Here is a 12,774-nt window from a genome sequence, read left to right as displayed (position 1 = left end):
ACCTTCATTGTAATGAAGTCTATATTGTTTTATATAGATTCTTGGGAATTCATATGGCTTCCAACATGTCGACCATCACACCAGCATTCGCCTGATCGGCCTTCATCTGTTCTGTATGTGTATCAGTCTGTTTAGCAGTACCTTTATTGGTCCCTGTGGACCTGCAGGATAGATAATGATTGTGTTGCTCTGTGTGTTGGAAGTTTTGTCTTTATTCATCTTAGTAAACTTGTCAGTGTGCCTGTATTCATGTATATTTATAGGAATTTTTACAGTTCAACAGTGCTGTTAACGAGCTTCAGGATGCAAAGGGGGGCTGTAATGTGTACACTTTAGTGGGTGGTGACAATAAGAACAATAAATATTGACATCTGTAGATCTGTTTTTAAAAGGAGGAGAGTACACACCTGGCTAAAGATATTTGCCCCTCAGCTCCTGCGGCCTCTGTAGCAAAGCGATTGCGTCGTTCAGTTCACCAGTCTGCTTCTTGTTCCTCCGGCCCAATCGCTGTGTAATCGAGGCTAAGTTGTTTCACCCTTCATTACCCTTCCACCCACCATCAACTTTAGCCAGTAAACACAGTAAGATACAGCTGTGCTCCACTTACTGCTGCTGCCATCTTGTTTCTTCACCAAACAGCCCACATGGCACCACAGTTCCTCTCCACTGATAGCCAGGAACTCAGCAGGCGCTAGGAACATCAACTCCTCCATAGCCCACGAGGTGAGCGACCAGACAGACATCACCTCCTTGCTAAATAATTTTGTTAGCTCTCTGTTCTTGAACCCATTCTTGTCGGATTCAAGATTACTGTGAATATTTAGATAAAGATGAAGAACCTCCGCAGAGTGTCTCTAGATGGCAATGTTGTTCAGCTAGTACCGCCACTGAATATGGTTGAAAGAAAGAGGGTGCCCTTAGCCAGGTGGGACTTGAACATCTTTGTGATGTAGTACTTCTGACGAGGAATACACAGATTCCAAAGTAGCACTATCTCTCTGATGCTAAATTGGATGGATTAATGAATGTATTGTGCATGGCCCTTAGCCAGTGGTGTGACTGCCTTTATTTGGGACTAGATGTGGTTTCTGGGCAGATGATCCAAGAGGTCAATCTATATTTTAATGGTTTGAAATGTTAGAGGTTCGGAACGATATTTGCCTGCACCAAACATCTTTCATTTAATCCCTTTGCAAGTAACTATTGCCTCTTCTCCTGTATATTTTGTCTGTAGCCCCATTATTCTTAACTCAGCAGCATGGAGCATTAGTGACTGAGGAGTAAAGGGGGTACATCATCTTAAAATATTCAGATGGATTATCAGCTTGCTGCAGAGCAACCTGCAGATAGGAGGATTCCAATTGTTGTGAAATAGCTCCATGGATTATGCCCCTGATACCTGGTTCTCAATCCATTGTTCACAAGATGCCAGTTTTCTTTTTACCACACCATCCCTTTCTTTTTCTCAAATTATTTATTAGCTCAGTGAAGGTTTTTTAACGACAAGTTCTCCCCCCCACCTCCCCCCTTCAGATTTGCTCAATTTAGATTGTTCGCCAGAATTTGAGCAGAGTTGACATTAAGGGATGTTCTAGGCCAATTAAAGCCAAGTAAAGTGAAACCGGTAAACATTGACTTAATGGGTTATAGTCAGACAGAAGCACTATGTGATGAAACCAGTTGTGTATCCTTAGCTACCATGCCAATAGTTAAATAAGAAAGATACCCTATTGAAAAGTTACACAAATGTATATATATTGTTTGTTAAACAATTCGTTCGAAGTAAATTATTTTTTTATTTTAATTTTTAGGAATCCGACCATCAAGCATGGAATTAGAAAAAATAATAAGAGACTCCCTCTTTTGCTTCATCCAGTCACACATCCCAGAGGCTGATCTTAGGTATACATCTGTTTGCTTTCATTCTGTTAACCTTAATACTTTCGTTTGATTTCTTCTCTATTGTTGTCTTTATCCATGTATTCTAGTTGTGCATCCATTTTGTATGTGGTTTAGACTTTGCCTTAAACTGTCATGATTTTTTGCCTCTTCTCACACTGCGTTTATTTGCGTCCTTTTGTCCAGTTCGATGGATGAGGTGTTCTTTTCCTATATCACCAGTGTCTTGGAGGAACTTGGATCCCCAGAATCCTGTGAGGAGAACTTTGACATGGAAACATTTGTGGAAATGATGGAGGCCTACATCCCAGGCTTCGCTGACATTAGCAGGTATGTTTCGCCTACTGGAACCACTTTTGCATGGCTGTATCTTAGCTTGCTTTCTGATTGGGATGATTGTAGATCTATTATCAAAGACACTTGCAGTGGTACTACTAAAATCTAGAATTGCTGTTGACAGTGGAAGTGGCTACAAGCCTGTTCTTTAACCTGTGTGTATGACTTGTCAAAACACATCTTTATTCGGTTTATCATAACTAAACCATAAAAGAAAATATAATTAAACTTTCATCAGACAGTTATGATTAAAAAGGTAAACGGTGTAAAATGCAGCATAAGAACATCCGTTAAAATCAAGAAGTTCATAATTCATATTTCCAAGGTGTTTTAAACTTTTCCTTAAATGCATTACTTGTAGGATATAACTTACAGCGGTACTACAGACCAATGAATCCTCCAAATTAGTGAGAAAAAGAAATGGAGGTTTATAAGTAACAATGCCCCTTTGTATAAATAAAGGTTTTTAAAACTGTCATCTTTGATTTATATAAAATTTACAAAACAAGTTAAGGTGCACAGTAGAGTGCGATGATGACCCATCATTGAGACACATCGGAATATCTCTATTCTAATGTCTAGTCTATGGAAATCCCACCAGGTGGTAAACTAGACCTAAACGGGAATGTGTAAGAATATACTTATAACGTGGACAAAGCATTAAGCAAATAAGATTGAATTCCAGCTGACCATTCAATCTGAAGAAGAGCCTTGGACAGATGACTTTGGACCCTACTCAGACTCTTTCTTGCTCTCTAGTAGCAATAAGTGAGGTCCTAATTTCTCCTTGAGAATCTCAGAATCATCTTTGGTTTGGGGAATAAATATTGCTAATTGAATTTATATAAGATAACGTTTATATTGCATAACTCGGGGACCTCAGTACATGATCCAATGGTAAACAATCTGTTATGATGTCCCTTGAAAAAGAGGGTTCAGGTTTACTCCACACCACGCACCAGAAAAGCTGGCATGATATGTAATGTGTTCTCAATGTAGGAGATATCTGGATCTTTGTGGATAGCTGAGTTGATTATGGAATGTCAAAGAAGTCACCTAAGGACTTTTTTCTCTAGCCTTTGAATGTTTGAATTTGAACCAAAACCCAAGAGACCTGCCCCGTGCAGGGCTGCTCCTAACCACATACTTCTATATATTGGTAACATTTCTCTAATAGGTTTACAACCTAACTTAGTTGCAAATTTAAGTATTCCTTCAATTGTTCAAACCAGGTTAGTAGGGATATGATCTGTGTTTCCCCCAGGACCCTTTCCTGAGAAAAGAACTCCCAAATATGAGATTGTCAAAGTTCTCAAATTGGGTACTTAGTTTATGAAGTGTGAACAGGTTTTTAAGGTATTTGTTAACACAGACCATTGTATAACTTTTTCTTTAGGTTCACCTTAAGGTCCAGACTCGCCATGTACCTCAGAGGTATTAATCAGAAGCTGTAAGCCACTCACTGCTTTGGACTGAAGCACAGCATTGTCTGCTTATAACAATATGGGTAGCTTACAAAGGCAACTCTAGAGAAAATAGAAAGACCCCAAAACACACCCCTGCCCCCCCCCCCTTTATGCTAAAGGGGGGGGGCATTCCCCATTAGGGCCATATTGTACTTTTTGCTGTTACATTCGAATACATCATTGTAAACAGTATGACTATTTCCTCTGGGGCTCTAAAGTTCTCATAATGTGCCATAACTTCATATGATTAACCAGGTCAAAGGCACTTCTCAAGTCCAAAAACACAAATGAAGAGATCTAGCCTTCACCCTTGTGTATTTTCCCACTATTACATCGAGGTTCAGTGGATGCTTAACTGTTTCCCAGCCTCTTTCTGAACCCTTACTGGGCTTTTGTTAGGATGGAATTTTCTCAAGATGATTCATCCCAATAACTTGGCTGATGAGTCCAAGAAGGAGATGGGGCGATAACTGGACGGATCGCCTTTATTACCCTTTATCTAGCTAGGAATAATGGTAGTCTCTGACCCGGTGTGTGTGGAGGGAGCTTTGGGGGGGAAGGTAGAGGACCCAGCTCCAGTCGCATTAAATACCATTGTGAGGAATGGTGCCCAGAGATTAATGAGATTTTTATAAAAATCCACCAAAACACTATCCATTCCAGCTGCCTTCCCTTTGTTGTGAGGTTAATAGGCCCTATACACACATACTTCCATTTTACAGGTTCACCTCTAAAGTTGACATCTTTGTAAACAATTACTTTTAGCACACATTTGCTTGCATGCCCATATGAGATAGTGTACTCCGAAAAGGTTTGCTTACAGATACATTTCTTTGTAGGCACATTATCACACTGTTGTACATTTTGTCCAAGGACCAGATACACTGAGCAAACTGCCCTTGTTTGTTTTCTGTTCTTCAACATCTCTGGATCTCTGGGTGGGTAGAATCGACAATGACAGACGGAGTAGAGTTCAGGCACAGAACCAATGGGTACAGTTATATAATATAAACTGCACCATGCCTTTGTTCAACAGAGGAGCGTTTCTCTAGATTGTCGTAGTCACCCAGTGCCTGAATTCTATCCCAGCTGAATATCTTCACTATCCATAGAGGGACAGCAGCCTGTTCTACACCAGACTGACTACCAGGTGCAGGTACAGGGGCAGTTAGCCAACTCTAAGGTATCTGGCAGAACTGCATCCAACCTGTGCTCTCTGGGATAGGTATTTCTAGGTAGGAGTACAATTATATATATATATATCCTTATAATCCATGCAATAACTAAAATGGTTGAATTATTTATCTTGTTCACCATTCTCGTAATGCTACTTAATATGCTTTGTTTTCTTCCACTAATCATTCCAGCACACGTATTTTACACAAGAATCCACTTGCTTCAATACATGTTTGGCCATGCCTCAGTTAACAATGAAAGGGTAGTGTAGATCTGTATATACAATTTCCTTGGGGTAATCATTGTTGTCATGTTCTGAGGTTGCAGACACCATCCGGTATCTTGTAAGGTTTAGAGGTTCAGATGGTACACTGAGCTAGCCAGAAACAAGGTCCACATATTCTGATGGTGTGATGGACACAGTTACCTATAGTTGTGATGCTTATGTTGCCCAATTGCACAGTCTTACTCAATTAGTAGGTACCGTACAATACCTTTACAACTCTTATCTAAGGCCAGGATGACTTCCTTTAGTGTAAAAATAACCCTAATGTCACAATTTGACATGGCACAGATCGGGGTATTGAGCCCTCTCTCAAAGGGTTAAACACAGTCTTGAAATGATCAATGTAATCATGAGGAGAAGTCAGTGAATGTAAGGGAGAGGACAACGTGTCGCTTAAAAAGGGCCATTTACGGTTTTCCATAACAAGGTTACATCATTGTATTCAGCTACTAGCAACAAATTGGACCAGGCTTCTTCCTGAAGTTGTTTTTTCCTATCCGCAATGAAACCTTCAATAAAAATTGGACATAATGACCTTGTTTTCTGGATGCACATAAGCTGGGCTGATGCTAGATGAATTTACCAGTCTGTCCTTTGACTAATCAATCAACTCATTTGATGAAAACGCTACTGCACAACCAAAAAACAAGATTTCAGTTTGGTTATTTATGGATTTGTAGTCTAGTTTTGGGCTGCAGCCCAAGCGGGGTGCTTGAGACTGGGTAGGATTCTATTACCTTCAGGTCATTTGGAATCCATATGTGTTATTTTAACTAGGCAGGGCATAGCTGATAAAATGTGTGGCAATTGGTGGTGGCCAAGTTCTAGAACGTTCGCTTTTGCGGAGGGCTGCCGAGGTTGTACTTGCAAAATATATACAGCTTTACATTTTGTGAGTGTGTTGCTGGTGGTGATTGAGGTACCTAGTAGAACAGGCAGTACAAAGATGGCTTTCTTGTTGATGCGAGGCTGTGGCTATGTTGTTCTTAGCGTATTGTGTTATTTCCTTAATATGTAGAAGGAGGGTGGGATGCTGATAGGGTTAGGGAACTGTAGAGCCTTGGTGTGTTGTGGGAGATGCTACCTTTGTGCAGTTTCTCATTTTTGGTCTCTTGAATACATATGGACACGAGCCATTGGATTTGGATGGTTTGCTGCCTAAGAAGGTGAAACTTCGCAATGGCGAGGGCCTCAAAAAAGAGCAATGGTGGAAGAATATGCAGACTGGGATTTGCAGCCAATAGCGTGATTGATCGGTGTGTGGGTAATGTGCTTCTATTGGTGGATAGTCATGATGAGGGTCAAGGAGGAAGTCGGTGAGGTACAACTAGTAAATTGTCAATGATGTATGAACTGATGAGGAAACAGGTGATCAAATGGAATCCCAAGGCTGGGAAAAGGTGCTTTTTTTTTTTTTCAATTGTGTTTTTAATTTGTCAGATTAATGACCCTGGAATAGGTTGGTTGCTTTGTGTGATGTGTGGTTTTAACGAGAGCTGAAGTGAAATGTTAAACATAACACCGTATTTTTCGCTGGATGCAGTGACTTGGTTTGTGGAGCCAAGATTTTAGTCATTAGGACATGTTTGGCACTTTAAGTGTATTTGGATGATGTGTTTGCTATTGGATATGTTGGAATCCTATAATGCATAATGAAACATCTCATAGATGGGACAGGCATGTATTGGCATTAAAATTTAAATATTGAAATGTTTGCAACTAACAATGTGATGAATTTCTCAAAATGAATGATCGGAATCGCACAGAAGGTTTACGATCATCTATAGAAAGAAACACAAAATTGTCTAGGACGGCCCATTTGTGAGAAACTTGGTTTGTGTTGCAGTAACCCCCCTAGCTCCCCAACCCCCCCCCCCCCGCTTTTTGCCAGAACTACTGATGCTCTTTGACTTGATGTGCCCTGGGTCCCTTCCATTCAGGCCCCCAGGGCTTGTGTTTTCCCTCAAAACTGTACCAAACCCAAGTGGCACTCTCTGACCACAGGTCAGCTATCGGTAAATGGTACCCCAGGTACCCAGGACACTGTGACCAGGGAAGGCCTCTAAGGGCTGCAGCACTTATTGTGCCACCCTTAGAGGTCCTGTACCTTTACACTTACACACTGCCTTTGGAGGCTGCGTGTTTTGGTGCAGAACAAAGTGAAGAGTCGACATGGCACACATCCCTGTGTGGCATGCCTACAACTCACTGCCCTGGCATAGATCAGCCACCCTTCTAGCTGGGTGCACTATACCAGTGGTGAGGGTACAGGTGCATGAGCCCTGTACCCCTACATTGTCCAAGTCCATTCTTAGACATTGTAAGTGCAGTGCTGCCATTAAGAGTATATGGTGCTAGGAATTTGTCATTGTGAATTCCACAGCACCATAATGGCTACACTGAAAACTGAGCAGCTTGGTATCAAACTGCTCAGCACATTAAACCACGACTGATGCCAGTGTGAGATTTAATGAAAAATGCACACAAAGGGCATCTTAGAGATGTCCCCTAAAAAACGACCAGCATCTGGTGGATTTCCTGACTGGTACACACCAGCATGCCACCACGAGACCTGTTTCTGGACCCCTAGGGTGGGAGCCTTCACTCCCTGAGCCCAGAAGCAAAGCCTTTCCTGGGCGGAGGTGTTCACTCCTCCCCCAGGCCAGGAAGAGCCATCTGTGGCAGGGGAACTTCAAAGGCCTGTCAACCTTTGTAATGCGACCCCCCCCCAGCCTCTCCTGCTATCGGGAGCAGGCCCCTTCCTGTCTTCCCTCCCTTTCGGCGGGAAGACAGGCAGGAACAAGCATTGGAAATGCAATAGGTCTCGCATTAGGAAAGTTTGAGCAATTGGTATTGTAAAGGACACTTTTTTTATTTATGTGTTGTTTTTGAAAATAGCAAAACTAATAGCTTTGTCAGTTACAATGTCAAAAGTTTTAACTTTCGCAAATGTGACACCTATAGCATTTGTAATGCAATGTGTGTTGTCTTTACGTGTCTTAGATGTATTGATATTGCAAATAACAATGGCTTTTAATTTTGTAAATAATTAATACTTAAATAAAATTTATTGTAATTTATAATGGCAATAGCTTAAACGTTTGTAAAATAATTTTGTGAAGATTATGTTCAGTGTATTTTATTGTGACGAAAATCCAAGAACATTGCATTTGCACCTGGTGGTGGATGTGGTGGTGGTGGGTGTGGTGGATGTTGGTGTGGTGGATGTGGGTGTGGTGTATGTGGGTGTGGTGTATGTGGGTGTGGTGGATGTGGGTGTGGTGGATGTGGGTGTGGTGGATGTGGTGGTGGATGTGGTGGTGGTGGGTGTGGTGGTGGATGTGGTGGTGGATGCGTTGGACATAGGGGGTGAGGTGAAACCCAGGGATAGGGCAGGGATGAAAGAAACATCAGTATGCACGGTCCACTCGCGCGAGCCACCTTCTGTGCGCACGAAGGTGACGTGCGCATGAACGCGCCTCAGAGAAATAGGAGGCCTCTTGGTTTCTGGTGCGACCACGGCTGGGCTGAGTAGATATACATATATATATTTTCTTGTGGAAGTACACATGGCATAAAAGTCAGCAAGACCTATTTTTGTCGTGGAATATTGGCATCTGTAATTTTTAGAAATGTAGTCAGGCGGTATGGGTAAAATACAAGTACTAGAACGTAAATGAAGGCTGGACGATTACAACAAATTGTACATGGGGGTGGGACAATTTGAGATTTCTCAATTTGTTGCAAACACTTCTTCTAAAATAAACACCCCTCCCCCCACCCCGTTGGCAGAGTTTGGTGACTGCACTCCAATAGTGTATTCAAACTGCTAACAAGTATTTCAGTGATTTCCGAAATAATTTAAGGACGATCGCCTACATCGGCAGTTTACGTCCTAAAATGTTAAATATCAAGATCCACTAAAGATATGTTGAACACGAACAACGAAGGGGTAAGTGTTACAAAAACATGAGTCGGCATTTTTTGTCCCACAGTTGGACCTTCCAAGGGGGAACAGCTGGGAACTCCGGCTAAAGTGACACATACTTAAGGCACCAGTGTCGCTGCAGGCTGATTATCAGAGGAGTGAGTCACCCCACACCTGCAGACACAAATGGTCAGAGTCAGAATACTGTATGAAAAATGTGGGCTTTTCTCTCCACGTGAATAAATCCGGGGTTAAGCTCCGTACATGCTTCGGCATTGACATGCTAATTGCTTAACTGGCTGACTGTTTTTGCATTTAAATTGGTAAAAACAGAGACATCTTCCACAGGAATTCGCGGCTCCCGGTGGCACCACCAGTTATTGTTCTTGGGGCGGGAGCCATCGAAAAATCCTTTCAAATGCGGAGAGGGCAAAAATCCCGGACTATAAGTCATAAACAACAAACAAAGAAAGCTGTTAAACATGCCTCTGTGGCTCCTGTGAGGATTAAAAAAGAGAGTTCCAGACAATTCCCCGGATAACAAAATCACTTTGGAACTGATAGGTTTAACTGCGACCTAGTTTAGCCACACATGAGACAAGGGGTGCACAGGCGGGAGTGAAGAGATAGCGGACAAAGTTGTATGTAAAACAAGCGGAAGGGATAGCAGGCTTGTTCCCCTGGTTAGGTGTTGTCGCAACAGGCCTGCATTGCTGTGGGGAGGGGGGAGGAGAAATGCGACGCGGCAGGCAGGGGAGGGGGCGGAGCGGGGGTGTGGGAGGAGGGAGAGCGGATTAAGGAGAGCGGGAGGAGGCAGCGAGTGAAAACGGAGGGCATTGCTGTGGGGAGGGGGGAATGTTAAATATCAAGATCCACTAAAGATATGTTGAACACGAACAACGAAGGGGTAAGTGTTATAAAAACATGAGTCGGCATTTTTTGTCCCACAGTTGGACCTTCCAAGGGGGAACAGCTGGGAACTCCGGCTAAAGTGACAAATACTTAAGGCACCAGTGTCGCTGCAGGCTGATTATCAGAGGAGTGAGTCACCCCAAAACTGCAGACACAAATGGTCAGAGTCAGAATACTGTATGAAAAATGTGGGCTTTTCTCTCCACGTGAATAAATCCGGGGTTAAGCTCCGTACATGCTTCGGCATTGACATGCTAATTGCTTAACTGGCTGACTGTTTTTGCATTTAAATTGGTAAAAACAGAGACATCTTCCACAGGAATTCGCGGCTCCCGGTGACACCACCAGTTATTGAGGGAAAGGCCAGGTTAGTCTTATGCGAACAGGTGAGTTTTTAATTTCTTCCTGAAGGAAAAAAGATTAGAGATTTGTCTCAGCTGAGGAGGCATGCGCTTTTAAGTTCAATGGGCATGCGCATTGAGCTTAAAAGTCACGGGCACTGCAAGGAATCGCCACGATTCCTTGCAAGTTAGGTAAAGAGTGGTTAAGCCCCCATAGTCTCGCAAGCTCGATGCGCATGCGCATCGACAGGCGAGACCTAAAAACTAGCCAGTCCAGAATGTGTACCCACCTCTGCCAACTCCTCCGTGGGGAGGTGAGGTGCAGCTCACTCTTCAGTGCCAGCCATCTTGCAGATGGCAGGTACTCCCCAATCAGGATTAGGGATTGTGCTCACTCCCCCACGTGGGGTGAGCACACCAAGGGTGTAGTACCCTAAGGCCAGTAGCCCATTGGCTACTGACCCCGAGACCCCTAAACTACCCCTAAATACAGTATTGAGAGGGCAGCCTTGAACCAAGAAATCAGATTCCCTCAACCTAAGAAGAAAAAGGACAAAAGAAGACGCCCAGCAGAGGAGACTGCAGAGAACAACTGACTTAGTCCCAGCCCTACCGGCTCGTCTGCAGTTTCCGGAGATCCTGTGACAAAAATCGTCTTGTCCTGCAGCCAGCGACCTCCAGAACCCCTGGGAGGACTGACTGCCTTCAACAAAGACAGGATCTCCTGTGAACAGCAGCCCTGTTCAAAAGAAACTCAGAAAACAGTCTCTGAGCATGCTTAGAATGACGAACCCCAATGCCTGAACTATCACTGCACCCGTAGCCTACAGCCGGAGTTCGAGTGGCCCACCGGTCCCAGCGAGGTCCCTCAGTGCTCCAGAGTCAGAGTCCACCGTTGGTTGACCCCTCCAGGACTCTTCCCCGACGTTGCCTGCAGCCTCTGCACGGAGACCCCCCAACCACAAGTAGCCCGGTAAGGTGAAATCCGACCTCAAAAGACACCCCTTCATCCAGCCGCCCTGCACCCTGGAGAAAAGAACCTAAGGTGCATCTACGTCCCCAAGCCCAGCTGTTGGTTCTTCCCAAAAGTCTCCCTGGACCGAGCCTGCTGTTAAAAATCCAAACCGAAAATCCCTATTGAAAACAGGGCACCCGACGTCCAGACAGCACCCAGCCGCCCCTGCGCTGCTGAGGGTGCACTTTAGGTGCTAAACCGGATCCCCCTTCGCCCTGAGCCTAACACCAGGAGCTTGGCTTCCACAACCAAGTATGTATTGCGACTTAATTAGCGCACGTATCACCCGAAGGCATCAAGGCGCTTGCCTTGGGCACCCGTCCTGGCTTTTTCCCTGTGAGATAACCCCTACTGGGCATCCCCAAGGTGAAAGCCAGGCATCCCGCAGCGGGTGGGCCGCCGTAGTGGAGATTAAGCAAGCTATTGCCCAGATTTGCAGCGTGGGACCTATGATTAGAGTAGGCACCTAGGCGAGAATTATCGAGTCCGTGGACATTGTGGGCTCAGGACCCTGCCGCGTCGGGAATTGAACCCTGGTCCCGGGCCAGAACTCTGCATCAGGGTCTGCCGCTCTAATCAGTGAGCCACACTCCTCGTCAGCAGCCACCAACCGGAGGTCCCCTATTGGATAAAATTGGGCATCAGCACTCTGCACCCTGCCGCCCTAGTGCTGCTGAGGGTGTAACGAGAGTGCATCCTTGACCCTGGTGGACCCTTGAGTCTACCCCCATAACCTCGGCTCCCACTATTAAATACTTACCTTAAAACCGATAACACTATTTTCCTCCATAGGATATCATTGACTGTTTTTCTTGGAAAAGATTTGTGTGTATAAATTCCTAGGCAACAATATAACAATGAAAAAGGACAAGGTTGCAAAAAATGATATGTATAAAACAAACTATCAGAAAGAGTTAATATTTATTACAGAATAAAATTAACAGATCGTATATTACATAATCATCATCAATGAATACAGTGTTGAATTAGAAACATACAGTAAATAACAACCAATCAATAGATAAACATATGAATTAAAAAAAAAAGACAATTAATATACCCTACGCGTGTTTCGGCGTTAAAAGAACGCCTTCTTCAGGAGCCACAAAGTATTCTGAAATACACAATAAAAAGAAAAAGAAAAATAATCAATATATACCATTGGGTTAAAATCTATACATTCAATATAAAAATATACAGTTCATATATACAATTCGACATATCAAAACACAAACACCTATTTACAAAGCAAACCTTATCCTAATTTAATAAATAGAGAACATAATAGCATATTATGAACAGTTTATAATAAAATATCTGAGTAGTCACATAATCCTGATGTTTCACATGTAAAGTGGCCCAATAAGGGGACAGCAAGGTCACTTCGATGAAAACAACAATTATAGTTATAGGGT

The 12,774-nt window shown here is 43.4% G+C and overlaps 1 protein-coding gene across 1 annotated transcript in view; it reads left to right on the top strand.

Annotated features, from left to right (window-relative positions):
* CUEDC2 (CUE domain containing 2) overlaps positions 1 to 12,774 on the top strand; it is a 213,201-nt gene that overhangs the window by 91,824 nt on the left and 108,603 nt on the right. The window contains exons 2-3 of the mRNA XM_086922232.1: positions 1,812 to 1,902; positions 2,086 to 2,229. Coding sequence (XP_086778358.1) covers positions 1,829 to 1,902; positions 2,086 to 2,229 — 218 coding nt within the window. The 5' untranslated portion in view covers positions 1,812 to 1,828. The remainder of the gene's footprint in view (positions 1 to 1,811; positions 1,903 to 2,085; positions 2,230 to 12,774) is intronic.

This window comes from Lissotriton vulgaris, chromosome 5 (genome assembly GCF_964263255.1).
Source record: "Lissotriton vulgaris chromosome 5, aLisVul1.2, whole genome shotgun sequence".
In the NCBI taxonomy this organism is placed as follows: Eukaryota; Metazoa; Chordata; class Amphibia; order Caudata; family Salamandridae; genus Lissotriton; species Lissotriton vulgaris.
This window is presented reverse-complemented; position numbering and strand designations above follow the sequence as displayed.